Source organism: Cuculus canorus, chromosome 13 (genome assembly GCF_017976375.1).
Source record: "Cuculus canorus isolate bCucCan1 chromosome 13, bCucCan1.pri, whole genome shotgun sequence".
NCBI lineage: Eukaryota > Metazoa > Chordata > Aves > Cuculiformes > Cuculidae > Cuculus > Cuculus canorus.
In genome coordinates this window covers 2,978,266-2,999,129 of record NC_071413.1, presented here as the reverse complement: position 1 = coordinate 2,999,129, position 20,864 = coordinate 2,978,266, and the positions used below count along the sequence as shown (strand labels likewise).

The 20,864-nt window shown below is 45.2% G+C and overlaps 1 protein-coding gene across 7 annotated transcripts in view; it reads right to left on the bottom strand.

Annotated features, from left to right (window-relative positions):
- Window positions 1–20,599, bottom strand: part of KCTD15 (potassium channel tetramerization domain containing 15) — a 40,740-nt gene extending 20,141 nt beyond the window's left edge. The window contains exons 1-2 of one of the 7 annotated variants that reach the window (XM_054078540.1): window positions 20,137–20,599; window positions 14,318–14,493 (exon numbers count right to left, since the gene is read on the bottom strand). In XM_054078540.1, the coding sequence (XP_053934515.1) occupies window positions 14,318–14,481 (164 nt within the window). In that variant the 5' untranslated portion in view covers window positions 14,482–14,493; window positions 20,137–20,599. Of the gene's footprint in view, window positions 1–5,182; window positions 5,457–14,317; window positions 14,494–15,889; window positions 15,990–18,876; window positions 18,938–19,047; window positions 19,236–19,748; window positions 19,936–20,136 lie in introns of those variants that run through there. The other 6 variants (XM_054078539.1, XM_054078538.1, XM_009567925.2 and 3 more) reach the window with 6 other exon arrangements.
- Window positions 20,600–20,864: the final 265 nt, after the last annotated feature.

Genomic DNA, 20,864 nt, shown 5'->3' with positions numbered 1-20,864 from the left:
CACCTCCACCACTCAGTACTCCTTTCACCACTCCTAAAAGACCAGAGCATCTGTGCTTCAGCAGAGCAGCCCCAGATGCCAGTGTCCTAGAGGAATCACCTGGCCCCGTAAAGGCTTTGCTCAGCCCTGGACCCTTCAATCCTGACGGCACAAGTGAGCAGCCACAGACATTCAAGTACAACACTGACCTGCAAGAAGGAGATACTAAAGCCAGTAACCCTAAACCCCTCTCCCTGTTTTAAACAAGAGCATCAAGCTGCATGGTCCAGCCCCAGCAGAGGGATGGAGGAGGTAACTCCTAAGGCAAGAGGTTCATCCACCTCCAATTCCTATAACCTTCTGCTCCTGCCTTCCAATGCTGATCCTGGAATGCCACGGGAGTTTTCTGAGCCATATGCTCATTGTAGTGCTTTTGAAGGATATTACAGTCATTAACTATTAAGCACCTGAAGGAACTGCAGGATCTATTTCCTAGATTTAATACTTCATATTTTGCTGTTCAGGCTAGAATATCTATTTTTGCAATAGATCAGAGCTAGTCTATATAGTATCAACATGTATTTTTAAAAGTCAATAATCCAGAAAGCACATTATCATCTACCATGCAGAATCATTCTTAGGAAATTCCTGAAGGATTTATTTTTCTCTTTTTATACTATCACCAAAAAGCAAAATTAGATACGTAATGGATTTTGTAGTTAAAACAAAGGCATGGACAATTATGTTCTCAGGTCTTTGTTACTATCAATTAAAGTCCACTGAAGCAATAAATAATAAAACCCACTGAAGCAGAAATTACCTATTATTTTTGAAATACCACATAACATTCATAGTAAGGATAAAAAATCCTACAGGTCTTTCTCTTCCACCTGTTGCTAACAGCCAGCCTCCACGCTTAGGACACTTCGGCGAGTGACTCACTGATACACATTTTCATAGAAATATGCATGTATTTTCAGATTCTAATACACGGCACTTATTTCTTATCTGTAGAGATGGTATTGCCTATACATGAACTAGCAGTTAAGACCGAAATTACGCTAATCTCAGGTAGGGGAGCCACTGTCTTTTCCTGCATTAAAAAATTATCTTGTAGCCAAAAGCCACCCTGGTCCTGCATCTGGGCAGCCGAGCATCCCGTCAGGTCTTGAGGGAGAAGATGTGGTCAAACAACTAAAACACGCAGACCAGCGACTGGGGGAACTCGGGCTGTAGGCTTTTCATTCCTACCAGGTTTACGAGGGTATTAGCCCTAAGCCTTTCACCTCATTGGGATACTGAGATCAGACCCACTAGCATTAGCCCCTCATCCGGTATTTATCAGCAGCGTGTTTGCTCCCCAGGGCTGGGCTTCTGCCATCCATCTCACAGGACGTCAGTGGCTCGGGAGCAAAGCACGGCTTAACCATGAGTAACAGCAGCACAATCCAGCCCTCTGTCATGCTAATGATTTTATTTTCCCTTATTAAAGTAGTGTTTGTATATTTTAGTGTGTTATTTTAACAGCTATAAAAAGACTTCCTAAACAAACAGTTTCTAGTATGTTAATTGCTGTATTACGAATCTTTTCATTGCATTCCGTGTATAACCACATTTATAGGCAAGATAAGGAGACGCACACAGCCAGAATGGCACTCATTCGCTACACGTATCAGCATCCTGCCATATTTATTTAAGTCTTCAGTCACTAAATGCTTTTGCTGTGCTTAGAAAGAAAAAATGTAACTTTCAAATACAGGTAGAATTTGCATTTCTCCATTAAAAGTTCCCTCCATGCTGCTGATAGGGCTTATTTCTTGGTAACAGGGACAGTGACAAAGCCTCCCACTGTTTTATGGACTCTTAACCACACCATTTGCATTCGTTTGGTCTGGCTGAGCTGCTCTGGAGTAACCACGACCAGACCAGAAGCCCGGACCGTGGCAGGGGCGCAGATGCAGGGCAGCCCAACACAAGCAAGGATGCTGCCGTTACCATAGTTCAGGACAGGCCAGTTCTGCCACCCCTGTTCCTGAAGAGCAGTAACAACCTGGCGAGAGGGAGCAGGGCAGAGTCTGGCTGACTCGCATATTTTTAATAAAACTAACCAAAGAATATTAATAATATGTGCCCTCAAACATAGAACTCGTTAGCGGCAGGAGCTAAATATTAGCCTATTCGTGAAATATGCTGAAGCCCAGGTAACTGTGCAGCAGTTCATACACTGTAGGTAATGTTCATCTATCTGGGAATTCCTCTCTTTACTTCAAATTGTCAACTTAAGAGTTCAAGTTGAAGAAGTACGGGCTAGCTGGATTTCCAGTATGAAGTTCAAGTTACTTTTGCTCTGCTTGTGTCTTTTATGTCATTCTAACTAACTTTTGTCTAAATAGTTGGTGAAGATTAAAAATATTAACACAAATTTTTGTTGCTAAGTATCCTGTTTTCATTATTATGCTGCTGTTGCTGCTGCTCTGATCTGAGCCCTGCAAGGTTCTTAGTTTTCTCAACAGAGGATTTACACCAAATTTTAGCCATGAAAATCAACGCAGGAACAAAAATTCCTTAATTTAAAACAAACTCCTAAACTACTATCTCAGTTTCCCAAAGCATTCCCTAGTTTCCCAAAGGTCCCGGTCCTGCAAGGAGTGCATTTCAGTTCAAACTCTGTGGGAGTTGTGGGCACCCAACAGAATTAAGTTGTTAATACATGAGAAGATGCACAATTCAAATAAAACATTCCTGCCTATACAAGCCTTTTCTTGTTACTCCTTTAACCATCTCCTCTCTCTAAATCCTGGTGCTACAATGGCCCTGATGAGAACAGGGCTATACCAAACGCCAGCTCTCGGTCTCCTCACCCTCTCACTGTTAACTTCAAGTGGGAGCTAACTCTGTGTTTTTACTAAGATTTTCAAATCTGACTGGATTTGGACACACACTTCCATCCGCATCACCCTTGTACAATTGGACATGCTGGGAGGTTGGAAGACATGCAGATACTAGTTCTATTTTAATACAAATGGGCTAAACCCTTGCTTGTTGAAGTCAAGGGCGAAACTCCCACAGGGACTCAGTGAAGGCAGGGAAAATTTCAGCAGTAACTCATTTATCCATCAGGGTGCTAGGCTGGCCCTCTGCATCCTTTGCATGTAAGGGTGCTGTGAAACCTTTATGTTTCAATACACAGCAGGAGAAAGCGGGACCGATACCAAAGGGCCACACAACCTTTTCTAAGTGCAAATGGTGACAGCGAATACATTCACTTTGGTACCTGCTGCTCATGCAAAAAGCTACAGTATTTATTCTCCTCAAGACACAGCCCTTAACTTCTGATCCCAGATACACAAAAGCTGGGAAGCTCTTTCCCACCATTCTTTTACCTATCTCCAGGTCCACAGGAAGGAGTTCCCAGGCATGGGTAGCCAGGGAGCCTGCAGAACCACGCTGTCTGGGATGAGGAGGAACACCAGGCGACCCTTGGTGCCCACACCTGCCTTGCTACATCAGGACACTCTCCGCTGCTCTGAACAGGAACGATACCAGCCTCTCCAGGTAGCGATAAATCAGCTTTCTGCTTAAAAGAAACTGCCTAAGCTGCCTGGTCATTTGATTGGTAGGCCAATTCACTTAACTGGTAAAGCTCTTCAGTTATTGACAATAATAGTATGATAAAGAACAGCTTATCTTACATTCTTTCCCTATTTGCTTCTCCTGCAGCCCATACTTCTGCCCTCCAGTGAGTAAACTACCCCAATTTTGCCCAGTCCCAGAATGTAACACTGCTGCAATTATCCTACTGTACCCCTCCTGTACGGCTCACAGCACTGCTCGCTCTGGCACAAAGACATCGCGGGGAGTTACAGGCAGACTGTAACTGTAACTGACTGTAGTTCTCTACCACCAGGTAGGTGATGGGGAAGTTGCACCCAGTTCCCTCTACCCATGTTTTTGTTATCACACTTTAAATGATCATAGAATGGTTTTGGTTTGAAAAGACCTTTAAGATCATCAAGTCCAACCATCGACCCAGGCCTCCTAAGTCTGCCACCAGACCATGTCCCCAAGTACAACATCTACTCATCTTTTAAATATCTCCAGGGATGGCCACTCAACCACATCCCTGGGCAGCAGATTCCAATACTTGACAACCCTTTCAGTAAAGAAATTCCTGAATCAATGATGCTGTTTATCTTTACATTTGATTAAGCTGTACCAAACATATTTTTCCTGGCCGGTGAGCCCGAGCCATTGGCAGATGAAAGGAAGAAGTGAAGAACAATTTCCAGTAGGTGCTTTGGTACTGCAGCCAGAGAGCAGGCACAGAGAGGAAGCAACCAGCTGACATGCTCGCTGGGAGAAGCCTAGCTCCACAGCCACATTCCCCAAAAAAGAGGGAGCCCCTGTCTAGGGGCAATGGAGAGGAAGCCTGCACCCAAGAAGGACTCAGCAATACACCTGCTGCACAGAGGACACAGGCCCTACAGAACTAAGCTTGGAAAAACTTTAAAGTAATCAGAAAAACATTAACCGTTGGATTCTGATGAGATACTGAAAGCTGAACCTGGCTTTTTTACGTGACTGCAAGAGATTCATTCTTAAATACAATACTATGGTCGTGGGTTTGATTCTGGTCCCAGTGAAGTCAAGGCCAAAGCATCCTTTGATTTAATTGAAAGCAGAAGCAGGCTCCCACTTTAACCCTCGCGTCTGCGAACAGAACATAACTGGATGTGCACAGCAGAAAGAATATGCTCAGAACTGGTTAAAAATCCATTCATTGTTCCCCTTCACCCCCATAAGATTAAAAAGCAGTCACTGTACTTTTTCCCCTCACCCAGCAGCAGCATTTCTACTGGCCCAAATTCAGCCCTCGTTGCCTCCCTGACAACCCCAGCATGAGCAGAGGACCCAGTTTCTCTCTATTGTTATCTCCTGGTTTCCACACAGTTCCACTCAACAAATTTGTCTGTGAAATTGTAAGTTTTGCAATGGCAGAATTTAGGCTGCAGTATCCCAGAAGGCATACCACATTCCCCAAACACCAAAGCTGCAGCCTTTGGTTTATATTGTACTGGCACAACTTGTTGGCATAACACAATGTGACACCAGAGAACATAAAGAGTCCTTGGTTTTCACTGTCTGATTTCTCAAAAGAGAGATTTGCTGCTGCAAAAGCATCTACCAGATCTAAATGGATTACCTGCAGCACTGGTAGCATCTGCACTCCATTAGGAGAGAGGCGTAACGGGAGCCTGCCCTTTGGACTGGGATTCCTTCAGCGTTTCAGCTTTACGGTGCAAATCTCAGTTTCCAGTGCTTGCCAACTGATCCCTTCTGAGTCTGACCGAGAGTAACGGTGTAAACGCTGCATAATAGCTTCCCAGCATCCACGTGCAGGACTCCTTTCAGGCTGCGCTTTATGTGGTCCTCAGCAGATAAAAAAGCAGCAATTTTAGCTTTGAATGCATACCATACTGCAGGAGAGTGAGATCAACACAGCAGAGTGAACACAGGAATACCTCTGACTCAGCCTGCCTGCCGTGCTGCCCAGCTCTGACAGACAGGCAGGCAGCACAGTGACGCCATCAATAAGGAATGCAATCGTGCACACACGGGAAGCTAATAGCCATCCCGCCTGGCAGAGTTTCAAGTGAGAGCAAATCAAGTAAAATCCCAAACCAGACCCCTCTAAAACGTTTACAGGTGACAGTTCTCTTTTAAGCATCAAATGACTGAAATACATGCTGGTCACAGCAGTTTATAACTGGAGTTTAATGCCAGCTCTTCAGCTTCTCCCAGCTATCAAACTGGGATAGGAGAGCCACCAAGGTGGTGTAACTCACTAGCAAGAGAGTTACACCAGGGATGAGAGTGATTGACCATACTTACCTGTTTCAGTCACCAGATTATGCATTTAGAGTCAGTACAGCACCAGGAAACAGGCTGATGTGCTGCAAGGACTACGTACGCTCATCACTTCATTACATTTCACATAACAAACTTGGCAAAGTCCACGTGGCAGCAGCAGCACAGGGCACGACCCATGTCATCTACAGCCTGGCATCCTTCACACCATCTCGCTTCTCTGGGCACCAGAGACCCAGCCTCCCTTATGCTTTCACATATGAATCCTGTGTTTGCATGCCCGCCTATTTCTTCTATTTAAATATGCACTTTGTTCTTAAAGATTTTATTAACCCATAAACAGATTAATTCTGACTTCAGTTAGGCACATACAAAGGTAGAATAACTCCTTCAAAACCAGCAGAGTCATCTCTTTGGGAAGGCTGTCTACAAGGAAAGGCACACTCATAAGTGCATGGTGCTTTGTCTTCATTTCCCTGCCAGTTTTACACCTTCAGCTGTTTCTGAGGCCGGACACTCTGGATACCAGCAGAAGGATCTCACTACAATGTTCAGGTTCTAACTCCTCTCCAAACATCACATCAGTACACATCGCTGGTGGAACTCCTCAGAGGTCAACAGGCTTCCACTAGAGACTGTTTTGGCCAAGTTTATTACTAGGGCAGTTTTCTGGAAGAATGGAATCTATTTTCTTTCCATTTAAGCTTATGGTAAAACTCACCGACATCACTGAAAGAGAGATTTGGCCCAATGCACCACTATCCAAACCACCTCCATTTATTTCAGGGAAAGCAGGCAAGGAATTAATAAGATCCAATGTATTTTTAAATCTTAGATTTCATAAATGATCACAAGCATGTAGGTCACAATATACACACAGAACGACACCTACGACAACCACCAGTGGGATCATTAAAATAATTAAGTTAGGCCTAGAGACAAATTCATTTCATAACATGTTCCTTACAAAACAGATACCCCCTTGCTTCATAATCTAGGGAGTCTGTTTTATAAACTTCCTAAGTAGTTCATGAAATATCCCCCTAAGCAGACCAGGTCTAGTTGCCACTGCAGGGTCTTTATAAATCAAAAACGTATAAATAAAAAGCCAAATAGCAGTGCCGTGTATTCAAAGACCAATATGAAGAGGTAACACCTCCTTTGCTCCACCATATGGTGGTTACCTGTGACCTCCGGATGCGATTTCTAGCACAAAGCTACTGAATCCACATCTTTACATAACTCTCTCCAAGTGAGGAGGGAGCTGAGTGCAGAGCAATCAATAAAGGAGCTTTCCCTTTGCTTTAAGTGTAAAGTGGCTGCAGCTGTGAACCTGGGCACAGCACTTTACAGCTCGCTCATCAGCAGGAAAGCAGCCTCCACCAGCAGCACATAAAAGGAGACAGGTTGCTTCCACAGCATCCTATGGGAGTGGTTTCTCAAAATATGCTGCTGCTGCTTTTCATGTTACTGCTCTGAAAATGACTGCTGAAAATACTTAAAATTGTGCTGCTGGCACCAAAGTGCCCTATTAGGTGAGCAGTAAGCAAAAGAAGCAAGGAATCAAATTGCAAAGCACTTGACCAGCTAACCTCACAAGCTGTTAGACAGAGCTAAACCAAAAGAAAAAAAAAAAAGAAGAAAAAGCCAAATTTTTGCTGTCTCTGTCTGCTGGGAGTGACTTTTAATAAACTAGACTAGGTTTCAACCCATTGTATGCAGGAAGGGTGGGAATTATTAGTGCACTAAGTAACTCAACTGCAGTCCTGTTATCATTGCAGAAGAAAGGAATGGCAGAGAAGGGGACAAGGTCAGCTGAGTTTTGCACCAAAGGTACTGGAGACACTGCTCAACACTGCTCTTCTGGACTGCTCTCAGAGGCTGGAAGGGACACCCCTCCTGACCACAGCCAGGATGCACAAGCAGCATGGAGATGCTGCTTCTTCCCTTTGACCAGCTGAGCTGAATAAGCTCGTATATGGACAGAGATGGGCAATTTTCTCAGATTTAGGGATTTTGAGCAGCCCATGCCAGGCGCAACAACACAGACGGAATTTTCTTTCTATAAGTCAGATCAGTGTGATTTGCTGCACTCTTCTCTCCATGGCTAGCTAGGTCTGCCCTGTCCTAGATGCTGTAATACCCATTTACACCTAGAACTCCACACAATCAGTCTGTAAATATATAGAGAGAAACAGCAATTTTCAAAAAATTGTTCATCAGAGACCGGCCAAGCAATATTTTCTAGTACGTTTCATCAGATATTCCAAGTAAACACACAAATAATTCATTCACCAACAAGGCCCAGTATCAGCACCCAATTACAGGAAGATTTGTACTCCCAGAGGGAAAACTCTGCTTTCCTCTCCAGAGCTCGCGGGCAGTCCCCGAGCAGCGGCTGTGCTGGGCAAGGCAGCGCTTATGAAGCCCACATGGAGTAAACACCTTTATCACAGCAGACAGCTCAGCTCTGTTGTGGCTCCCTATATGCCAGATAGCAGGAGATCCTGGAGAAGTGGACACAGACAGGTCAGGTCTCAGGGATCGCTTTCCATATAAATCCTTTTCCTCTTGTCTCACCAAGTGCAGAGTTAGGGTTACAGGGACTGCTCTCCTTTATGGCCAAAGCCACCGCTTCAGCTGTGCAACAACAGCCCTGGGAAATGCCAGGATATCACAGTGGACTTCCATGGGCTCTGTGGACCCTGAATCCAGGATTTTTTTCCCACTACTGAAAGCCAGAGACAGCATATTTCAATAATCATTCCCAGCTATAATTACATCCCTGTTACGGCTTATTTTTCTTTTCCCTAGAGGGCAAACCATGCACCCCTCCCCGGCACAGGTCATTCCCTGGTGCTCGCAGGCCTGGGACCGGTGCAACTCCTGCCATGGCTGCTCTGGGCAGTCTGTCTGCGCAGGGAAAGGGTTCTTCACCTCCACCCACTGTGCTCTGCCCCGCACACTGCCCAGGAGCTGTGCTGGATGCACTCCTGCAGCAGCGCACATCTGCCCACAGGGACTGATGCTTCACACCTTTCCCAGAGCTCACTGAAATGCTGCATGGACTTGCGTGACCTCAACCACGCAGCACGTGGTACCAAACAGCAATCCTTGGCTTCACAGATGGGAAAGACTGGATTGTTTTACACTACCTGTTTCAGAAACCTGGGAACAAGGGTTTCATCACCTGCTCCAGCTCCCACTCTGCTAAGCGCACCCACAGGTCTGTGTGCAGGCTGGGGAGAGACAGAGGATGGGAAAGGCCCTTTTTTAAGGATCTTTTCCTTACGTGTTGTGCTGGTCAAAATTCCCTCAAAACCCAAAGAGAGATCTGCCTGATCAGCAACCAAATAAGAAAAACTCAGAAGATTTCTCTCTAAACTGCAGATGCATGAAATGAAATCCAAAATTATTTCAATCTCCATGAAAATTCTTGTGTTAATTCAGAAAAGGCACTGCATATAACCAAAACCTCTGTGTTTCTCCTCTTTCACTTCTCATCTGCAACATACACCTGATCGCCTCGAACAACGGTAGAGCCCCGGGGAGCCCTGGCAGGCTCCCCCCACGCTGCAGAGCTGCCACACCGCTGTGCCGTGTCGTTAGGTGTGCGCAGAGCTCACGCGCCGTGCCCATCACCTGCATCTCTGAGCATTTGTAATGTGCAGTAGAAACACTTGCTCCTGCCTCTTCGGGTGTTTTGCTTTAAAGTCTGCGTATGGTTGAAGTTCACAATACTTATTAAAATTAATGAGCTTTGCGCTGCAGCTCACATGCAGGAGCGTCTCGTAGCGCTTTGCCTGAACGTGGGCTGCTGGCTCCAACTCAGAAACTCTTTGCCTTTCAGGTAATACACAACAGTTGACAGCCCACGATTGTCAGACCCCAGTGTCACCCCACAGATGATCAACACCTGACCTCAGCGGGAAGAGTGATACCTAACGAAGGGCAAAATGTGCCACGACAGCATGCTTGCCTACATCTTTCACTGTGCTTATAACAGCACCATTTAGCAGATGTGCAGGGATGAAAGAGGGATTGAAGGCACCACACAGATGTGGGGTGGTTGAGCAGCACGAAATGGGGGCATGGAGACGTTTGGGAGACACTCAAGTCAGGATGGGTGCTACGGATGCCACAGTGGTGGCACACAGCAATTCTCTGAGTTAAAAATATATTCAGGTCTGTGAAAAGGACAGACTTCTGATGAAAAATCTTGTTCTACTTTCTAAAAGAAATTCAAAGCAATATCAAAATTTCCAGTGCAGTCGAGAAGCTGGAGCTTGCTGTGATGTACAGGGATTTGGAACTTCTACTTCTTTGCTGCTCGAAGACGTCTGCCACTGAGTTCCCTGGGAGTAAGACTGGAGGATCCGGCAACATCTTTGGGTGTTCCTGGCTGCACATTAGGAGCTGGGATTTTTGGTGTGGGTTTCATCTTTAACTGTAAAAATGGTCTCACTCCTTTAGATAAACACAATTTGCAACTCACTTTATAGCTGTGCTAGAGCTTTTGCAGCCTTTACTATCTGTCATATAAATCCATATTCAAGTGTCAATGTGAGAAGGGGCTGCTTTAGAGGTCCTCTGGGTGAAAACATGAATGGAACTTCTAGAGGAAATGCTCTCAAAGATGAGTAATTTGTCAACCTAGCCAGTTACTTTAGAAATAAGATTTTGATGGTAAGAGTCATTAGACTGAATTCAACAGGTTGTTCTTTCTTTCTACCTGTAACTCACAACCACTCAAGCTGGGAGTTATGATGGGAGAACTTGCTGAAAATTAACTATTGAAATTGAGCCCTGGATCCAGCTAAGACAGCATCGCCTCCTTGTGCCTCCAAACTTGTTAACTGTAACAGCAATTCTGGGTACGCATAAAAGCAGTCTCAAGGAACTACAGGAAGACCGATTAATAATATTATTTCTGAGATAATTTCCATTGCCATCACTGTTGTGCTCTCATTGATGACAATTTTAGGGATGTTTCTCATTCTTCTTGCCTTTCACCCTCTGAAATGTCAGCTTTCTCTCCTGTATGTTTTTTCATTCCCAAAGCCAACTATAAAAGTGTGTAAGAGTAGTGCCCACAGTGAGCATGAGTGGTTTAGAAACCATCTTTGACAGCGGCTCTTTAACCTTCTTCCCCTTTGTCACACCAGCCGTGCGCTGCCTACGTCTTCTCCTTTTTAGATGAGAGAATTTACGTACCCATAAAAAATTTACTGGGAAAAGGGCGTCTACCCCCTTTAATGCCTAACCTGGCACCCTTTACTTATGCAAATGTAATCACTGGACAAATGCTCTTCTCACAGCAACTGCACTAATACAAACAACATCAAAGACTTCATCAAAGCTGCTCTGAAAGAACTCTGGGTTCACTGAAATGCAAGATTTGGCCTCCGACTTCACACCACCAGCCGTTCACTCGCATGAGGAAGACTTCCCGAATGGGATCCCTTCTCCCCCTGAACTGGAGCCAACCACGTAACCTGGGAACAGCCAAGCAGAGCCGGCCAAGTGGGCTGAGCATAGTCAATCCTAACAAATTACAATAAGAAATGTATCACGCTGCCTGCTGTCAGGTGTAATTTGTATCATACCAAAGGGGTGACTGGAGAGCAGGTAGAGGCAGGAACTGGTCATACCCATACTTGCTCCTGCTGGGCCTGATCTGGCAAGCTGCTGAGAGCTCTTCCCTCTTACTGAAGTGTCAATGGGAGCTGAGTTTGTTCAGTACCTAACAGGATCAGGCCTCCTCAAAATACTATGGGAAGCTAAACAAGATTTGATGATTTATTTTTTCCATTTTCCATTAGCATGTGACATCTCTGTGTGTGCATACCCAGTCTGAATTTGTACACATGCTCACAATCTGTATGTGTCCTTAAACATACATGTACAGTATAGACTACAAGCTAAAAGCCTACTTCGCATTTGGGAACACAGAGAAAGAAATAGAGATTGTAATACAAATAAACAGGAAGTTTATTCCCATAGCTTTCAATTATAGGGAGCGCCAACTATTTTATGTGACTGGACCTAATATTTAGCAAAGCACTGAAGCATATGCCTACATCTTTTGCTGAAATACTATCTACAAATTTGATTTCTTAGATTTGAAGCTTTTAAACTCATGCTCAAACCAAGAGTTTAACATGCTGTCCAAAATAATCCAGCAAGCTCTGCATGTGAATGGGTATGGCCGTGCCTCTCTATATGGCCACATATGCTATTTCTGAGCTCAAGCTAACAGTGCTCTGGCATTATTTCCAGATGTCTCGCTCAAAAAAGCTCTCCCCTTCCTCCTGCACCCAAGAGAGACACAAGATACCTCTACCAGGCAGCCTGTGGAGACAGTCTGGCCTACAGAAGACACACACCAGGGCAGGGAAGCCCCATCAGGAGCCCCAGCCAACCCCACTGAAATAACTGCCAGTACTTTGCCTTAACCAGGAACGAGAGCCGGCCGGACTCAACACGGGGTAACCAACCATGCCCATTCTGCAGGAAAACATATTAAAAAACCTTTAAAAAAAAAAAAAAAAGGAAAAAAAATTAACGTGCACCCTTCATCCAGCTTCATAATGTATGTAGCGGTATGTCACACTTGGGATGCCAGTGAAAGGTTATCTGTTGCTATAAAAATATATGTGATTTACTGGTCTCATCCTGTAGGATCTTACTCCAGTGAGAACTGATGTTTGAGCAGCTGAAAAAGCATTCGAGCCTTATGACATAACACAGCAATACAAACGGAAGGTAGAACACAGTATAACATCAGGCAGCACATGAGCTTTGGTCAGTTCTGTACTTTCTGATTAAACAGAGTACAAAACCTGAAGAAATACACTTTTGTTATTTATGAAACAGGAAAAAAAATGGGTTTAGATCAGTACTCTGATAAAATCTGTGAATTCAGGCATATTCTCCCAAAGCTTCCATAACTGAAGCTTTTATTAAGTAAGTCTGATATGGGGCATATTTTAAAAATAGTGTCAGTAGTGATATTATAAAATGTGGAAACAGATGTGCTGCTCTATCACTACTGCTGAATCTTCTCTGTTTTATTTTATACTATGAAGCATTTGTCTGCTCCCCTGTTATAAATCTCTCCCCACTGAACAGACTTCTTTTCTATGATTAAAGCAGTACCACACACACATCACTGAACTGACACTGTCCAGAATAATCATATTGGTTTGGCCTGACCATAAAACACGGGCATTTCAATAATTTCCATAGAGAATTTCAGCAGCTCCCTTTTCTTGGAATGAAATCACAGCCATATGCTTTATGACATCAGAGGCGTTTCAAGGTGTTTCCATAAATGTCATTCATCGCTTGGGAACCTGCCAAATCTGTGCAAAAATCCCTAGTTCTTCTAAAGGAAAAATCTTCCAATGAAACTAGAGCTGTACACTGGTTGACATACCAAAAAAAATAAATCTATCCTTTATGGAAACACTGGCCATGCAGGTAGCAAAACCTCTGGCAATGAAACCTCCTGGCCTAGGCTGTGGTTTGCTTTCCAGTCAACAGTGCCTCCTTTGAGCCGTCCGCTGGGCACCCTGGTGATGCACATCCTCACCTTCCCTTGGTTACACAGGAGGCACTTACTCCTCAGAAAAACAAGCAGACAGAATAACAAAAAGCCCAATTTAGTGTTTGTAAATCAAAATCAGGTTTGTCTTAACGTACTGCTCCAATGAACGCACTTTAACCCTAAACGCAGTGGTCCCTTCCACACTGCCTAGAATTATCCATCCTTCCCAGCACCCAACACCCTGCACGACTGGGAGCCAAGCAAATAATATACAAACATACTCTCACGCCACGTCTATTCATTCTTTGGCACATCTGGAGTCTACTCAGAGATAATACTGGCCAGATCTAAATACATCTCGCCAGCCATCACCAGCCCATCCAGCACAAATCAGCCACCTCTAAGCACGCACAGAAGCAACGCAGGGGGCAGGTGCAAGCAGACAGCACAGGTTGGCCAGTGCCCAAAGGAAAGGACCGCTGACACCGAGGCACGTGGCTACCACCGAGGTTAGCATTGTGGCTGGCCAACAGAAGCATCCATCAGTTCCAGTGTAAAAGTGCCGTTCTGTTTTCTTAAAGAACAAAAAAAGGACCTTCCCCCCCTTAAAACTGAAAGGAAGAAGTTGCTTGGTACAGTTGGAAATAATCTTGGTCAGCAAACCAACAGGTGCTTAAAATGCATCGGCAGACATTGAGAGAGAAAAACGAGAGAATCCCTCAATAACACATACATTTTACAAGCTTTTTTTTTCCTGTAGAACCCCAGTGAAGTTACTATATAAATCAGAAACTGAATAATTCATCAGTGGTGAATACATAATAAATCGTATTTCGCCTTGAAATATTCCTCACAGGTGCACACCTCTCCCCACACCATGATCAGAAGTGGGCAGCGAGCCCAAAAACACCAAGGTCTTACCTGGAGTCTGGGTACTTTGTCAGGGTAGCCAGGCTGCTGGTATACATGTGTCCTCCTACATCGATGTGCACGGGAGCGTTCGACTTGGTGAGCTGAGCTGGGAGAGGAATTCCTTGAGCAGCCAAAGGAGAAACCGGGGACCGTGTTAGAGACAGACGGGACATGCTTCTTCCCTCCTGCAAAGGGGAGGCAAAAAAGAACAGTTTCTCTTAAATGCAGCAGTGCGTTACCTCTCTTTCCAGTGTGATCACAGATCTAATCAGATCATTTTTGCATCTGCCTGATCACATATTCGGCTAACAAATTATTGCCACCACTGTAATTAAGTGTATTTGCATCATTTTCTTCAAAGTACCAGAGGGGAAGAGAAAGATGCTTATTAGCAATAAGAAATCCAGAAATAAAAATTTTTCAAGGTGTCAGCCTCAAGGGGCATAAAACAAACTGCAAAATTCTAATTAAAGGTCGCGGGCTTATGTGTTAGATGTGAAATATCCCCTGACAAACCAATAACCAATTTGTGAATTGGGATTCAGGGGGTTTTTGCAAGTTTGTCTCAGCAACAAGACACCTCTAAATTAGTGACTTCCTCAGTACCTAAGGCATTTAGTTTATACACGCAGTAAATTTCACATCAAACTAAGATCAATTTTCTAGTTTATTTTCAATAATTACAAATATTAGGCATAAAGGATTAATAAGCCATCAAACAAGGCAATTAATACCTGGGAGCACCGAAAACAGGAAAATACATAAACTGACCCATGTTTTTATGACAAGACATGTTAGAAATTACTGTACAATACGGCATGTGAAATTACAAATCCAACAGCCCACCTCATGCTCACTGTCCTAAAAATATTTGAAAACTCATGAAATTTTGAATTCCAAAATCTTCAGCTGACGTACAAAGCAAAAAGTACTGAAACGCCTGAAAACTGAACAGGACAACCATAGCAAAAGAGAATTCCTCAATTCTCTTCTGTAAGAAAAGCAGAGCTTATTCTGCATGAAACGTGTGTCTCAAAGCTGATTTCAGTTAAATTGGTAGAGACAGTAGACATGTCAAATGGAAAAAACCCTTTTATAAAAGTTTAAGAGAATGTCCATCCATCCTCCCCTCCATGGGTAAAGCAACATATGCAAAACATTACAGCTGAAGACATTTCTGAATATAATCTAATTTCCTCGGTATTCTGCTTTGCAAGTGAGCTACCAAGCACTCAGCCTCTTCCTTACATCTGACAAGCACTTTACATGCAGCACTGCAAAGTGAATTCCCATTTCTCCCACATTACTTTGGCAATGTTTCTCAGAAATCTAAAGCTGGTCTCGCCTTTCCCTTAGCAGTCAGTATTCCCCACAAGACGCCCGGCTACGCCACTCGATGAACATACAATTAGCAACAGTCTTTGTAAAAAAAACCAAACCACTGAGCTGTATAGAAAGGGATTGAAAAATCTTATTAGATCTGGACAGCTTCACAAAGTCATCGCAACATCTCCATTTACTGTATTTTATCTCGGTTAGTTCTTAAGACTTCCCTGCATCTACAGCACAGAAATACATCACCCCATTATGAATCCACATCCTTTTCTCTTCGGAGGCTGGACGGACATCTGCACTGAGCACGGAGCAAACACCAACTCTGTCCTAGGACTCCTGTGTCAGCCGATGCAAAATTGGGCATTAACATTTTTACTACAGCACCACCTTCAAGGAAAGTGATTCAATCCTTTCATGACTGAAGACGATGCTTTCTAGTTTCCCACAAGAGCCTGTTGTGGGCAATCTTCAGTAAACATGTCATATAGCATAAATAAAAGAACCAACTTTTAAAAACAACTTAGTACGCAAGCACCTACAGTATTTTAGCGGTGTGTTTATTAATCCGTGGGTGCCTCAGCTGCCTGCCAACACAGACAAAGGGGTTTTTTTCTTACCAAAGAGCACTGTAAACTCATGTTCACTCTCTACTCCTTCACTTAAATGAAAGGGTCAGAAGATCCAGGCTGAACGTCAACCCTGCCTTTGTTCAGATCCCAACTATTATCACTGATGATGAAGGTACAGACCTCGCATGGTACAGAGCTGCCTTAGAAAGAAATCTCACGCAGTTTCACAAAACAAGTGCCTCATTAGGGCTCATCTGCACCCCGTGTTACAATTTCCAAATGAAATCAAAGCACTTTCAGTCCTCTGTAAATGCGCCTTCCATTTAACCGTTTGTCTTGAAATACAGACTTCAATTTTAAAATATGCACAGATAGCTCAAGATCAAGTGGTCTGAATCTATTTGTGCATATTTAAACACTGCTGTCGTCTTAGGATTTTGTTTAATGTTAGTATACGAGTAAATTCCTTGATCTGTAGAGTCTGAGATTCTCACTGAGGCCATACTCACATAGTAGATATTTAATTTATACTATTCACTGGAGGGACCTTTTGAACAATCCTCTGCTTTTGGCATCTCTCAGCTAGAGCATGTGTTGAAAAAAACACTTAATTATAGAAAATCACTGGAAAGCTAAAATAGTTCTCAAACTTTTATGGCTTTTCTTACTTATTGAGGGTGCCACTGGCTTTTTGTGGGAGGGGAGAGGGGGAATTAAAACACAGGCTTTTCCCCTGGCTGGAGAGGATTCGTATTAAAAAACTGAATGCACTGTTTTTATTGAAGTTGTGGAATTCAATCATTTTCGTATGAGCAAATTATCAAGGGGTGTAATTGCTAAGCACTACACAAACGGCACCAAAAACACTCCTACTGCTCCAAAAAAATAAATACTCCCCATTTCTTAAGGTACCGTAACCCTATTTCTAATGGCTCTTTCCTCTTCTTAATGGAAAACACAGCTAAAATTCATCACACTGAGTAATGTACTTATTTTATGCACAAAGCAAAATCCTAAACGTATTTATCCAGTAAAAGTCTTTATGCACATATTTTCTAATACTGATGTGAAAATTAAAACCTTAAGGGTAAATATTGCAGAAACACTAACAAACTTCATTTATTACACCATGTAAAATAATCCTTGCTCTTGAGTTGCCTAAAACAGGATACAGCATCCCAACCAGTGGCACAGGCAATAACCCCGCTCTAATAAGTAACACAGGAACCTGCTGAAGGCAAAATCAATAGAGTCTGATTCCCAAATTATCTGAATATTTAGTTTTTCAAACATTACACACCAAGATCTTTCAGAGCCAGCTTATCTTTTTCTGCCTTTCCAAGCTAACTGCATAAGTACTGCTTGTAAAAACTATTTGCCCATGCAAAGTGAAATAATCACAATGCCATGCTCATTTACACACAAAATGATTTTGTGTCCCATTGTGCTCACAGTTGTTCAGCTCTCTAGGGGTGATTAAACTAGCTATGCTGCTACAGCTTGAGATGATTTCACTGAATCGTTTCTCCATGAAGTTGCTTCTTTGCTAAGCTGTTATTTTAACCATAAAAGGTAAACAGAAGGCAGTTGTAAGAGCTCCATTCAGCTCCGTGCCCAGGGCTATAACCCTAGGGCAGAGAATGCTGAAAGACTGCAGAATTTTCCAGGGTGTTGCCTTTCTTGCTCTAAAGCCTTCAGGAATACTGTTCATTTAATACACACTCTAGATGATACATTTCAGATCCTACCAAAAGAAAGACTTCAAAAGTCTAAGAACTTTTGGGCGGATGAAGCTTTCCCACCTCTGCACATAGCTCGGGGCCATGGTAACCAATACTGCTGTTGATGTTGGGAAAATACAGGAGAAATAAACTGCGCAGAGCAGAGCAGACAGAGAGGGACAAGGGAGGTGAAAGGTTGCAGGAAAAGAAACAGGCAGCAGTCTGGAAGGGATAACGAGAAAAAAAAAAAGGGAAAGAATGAAAAAGGAGGCGGCTCTGAAGGAGAGACAAAGTTAAATCAAGGAGCAGGCACTTAAAAGGCTACAGATGGGAAGCAAGACTAATTAAGGATGTAAAAGCGCTTTGTTTCTAAAGTTTATTGTTGCCAGGATAAAAATTAATTGAAACTAATGCTGTTATTCACTCGTGCAGTTTAATTCCTTCACGCACGCTGCAGACGTGAAAGGCAAACGGCAGGTTTAAGGACCTGCCATGGAGCTGCTCTCTCCCGGGGAGCAGGAGCCGGGAAAAGTGGGGGGCGACACGACGACAGGGGTCTGCGGGGTCCGGGGCTGGGGGCGAGGGAGGGGGCAGGAATGGAGATGGTGGGGTGCAGCAGGAGGGGTGGAGAGGGGACGATGGGGTGCAGCAGGAGCTGGGGTGGGAAGAGAGGCACGGCGGGGTGCAGCCGGAGCGAGGCGGGCGACATGCGAGGTGCAGCCGGGGGATAAAGGAGCTCGGGGTGCAGGCGGCCGCAGGACCCCCGGCTGGGCTGCGGCCACCCTGCCTCGAGCGGGTGCGGGGGGAAGCCGTGCCCCCTCCCCAGCGCCCAGATGCGGTGGAGCAGAGGGTTAACTCCCCTGCCCGCCCCGTCCCCGGGCGCTCCCGTGCCTGCCCGGCGTGGCCCCAGCCGGAGGGGCGCAGCCACAGACTTGGCAATTACCTTTGTCTCTACAAACAGGGACGGCGGCCGCCCGGCTCTGCCTCCAGAGCCGCGGGGAGACAACTGCTTTAAACCCTGAACCCAGCCTAAAGACAAAGCGGGTGGGGGAGGCTGCAACCCCCCGGGCCCCACGGCTCCCGCAATTAAAACTCCGTAAACATCCGCACACACCTCCACGCTTGCTTCACTGAACCGAGTGACAAGATGAGACGGTGCCCAAAACTTTTGCAGGGGAAGGGGGGAGCTCCCTCCGGAGCTCTGGTTACCAGGGGGGAAAAAAAAAAAGGAAGGAAGGGGTGAAGAAAAGGCTTTTTCCTGCCCCCCTCTTCCCCCTCTCAGTCTCCAGCCCATTTAGAGCGAGTTTCACGTCACCCAAACGCCTTTCCCTGCTGATGGTCAGGGAAATCACCGGCGAGCAAGGCAGCCGGTCACTCAACTTGTGCCTTTCCCTGGGAACGCGGTGTCTGCCCAAAGGTGAAATCCGACCAAAAGGAAAAAAAAAAAAAAAAAAAGCACAACATGGCGTCCTTTACTTATTCCCACAGAACAAGAAAGGAGATGTCTTAGATGAATGCGAGAAGGAAAGAGGCAAAGAAAAAAAAGGCAGCCCCGAATTCCCGATCCTGACCATCCTCCGCGCAGCCAATGGTGGTGAGCATTAGCCAGGCTAATGTATTAATTTTGCAGAAGTGTGCCACATCGCATGCAGGAACAGAAATGCAAACTATAGCCTAGAGTGGTTTGAAGTCTACCCCAAACCAAGCCTTCCACTCTCACTGGCGCCAGAGTTTCATTCACAGCCCGCCCGTCTCCTTCTCCCCACCGCCTCCCTCCCTCCCTCCCTTCCCTTTGTGCCGGCGCCCCCCGCGTACCATGCGCGACCGCGGAGCCACCGCGCTGTGTCCGCCGGGTCGGGGCTCGCAGCGTCCTCAGAGCCGGGGCGGCACCCCGGGGGCTCCTCCGGTGCTGCCCATGCTGGAGCGGAGCAAAACAAACCATGCACACACACACACACACACACACACACACACACACACAGAGGCTGCCAACGCGTCCTGTCGCTTTAAAAAAACACCCCTCCGCCGCTTCTCCTCCGCAGTTAGTTTGGGAAAAAAAAAAAAAAAAAAAAAAAAAGAGGCACTTTCCGAAAAAAAAAAAAAAAAAAGGAGCGAAGGAGCGAGTGTGCGGAGAAACGAAGCGAAGCGATGCGATGCGAAGCGATGCGCTGCGCGCTCCGGCACCGCCGCGTTCGGTCCTTACCTTTGAGAACGGCGGAGATGCGGGAGCCCCCCTTTGGCTTTGGGCTCCGGTGGGTTTGTGCGGGGATGGGCTCAGCTTTTTGGCTTTTTTATGACTAGCTTTGCTCCGCAGATCCTGCTGTGATTGTTATTATTTTTAAAGCTCCTCTCGCTCGCTCCCCCTCGCTCGGCTTTTGCTGCTTTTCTATTTATTTTGTGTGTGCGCGGATGTGTGTGTGTGTGAGGGGGGGAAAAAAAAGCCTTTAAATGAAACTGCCGAGGCTGTTATGAGAAGAAAGGCAATAATCCCGTCTCTAAATAACAGAGGGAAGGGAGAAGAGGAGGAAAAAAAGCGAATTCTTGCTCAGGGCTTTGCAAACGCCTGCAGGGCAGAGGATTAGGCTACAATTAGCTCAGCCCTTTGCTCTCGCCCGAGCTAATTTTGCGATGAAAATTGGATATTTTTCCCTCCTTTTGGTGAACGTCTCCAGATTTATTCTTCTCCTCTCCCTCCCCCCCCCCCCCCTAAAATAAAATACAACCCCTGAAATGCAATAAGGCTGGGGAAGGCGAGGGCGCCCGCAGAGCCCCCCCCGGTGGGAGCCCCGCAGCCCCCGACCCTGCCCGGGGATAACGGTTCGGTGTTGGGGAGGATCAGGCCACTGTCACGTCCTTCAACAGACTTAGTGAAAAGAAGAAGGGAGGAAAAAGGGGGGGGGGGGGGGGGAAGCTGATTTTAATCATTGTCAT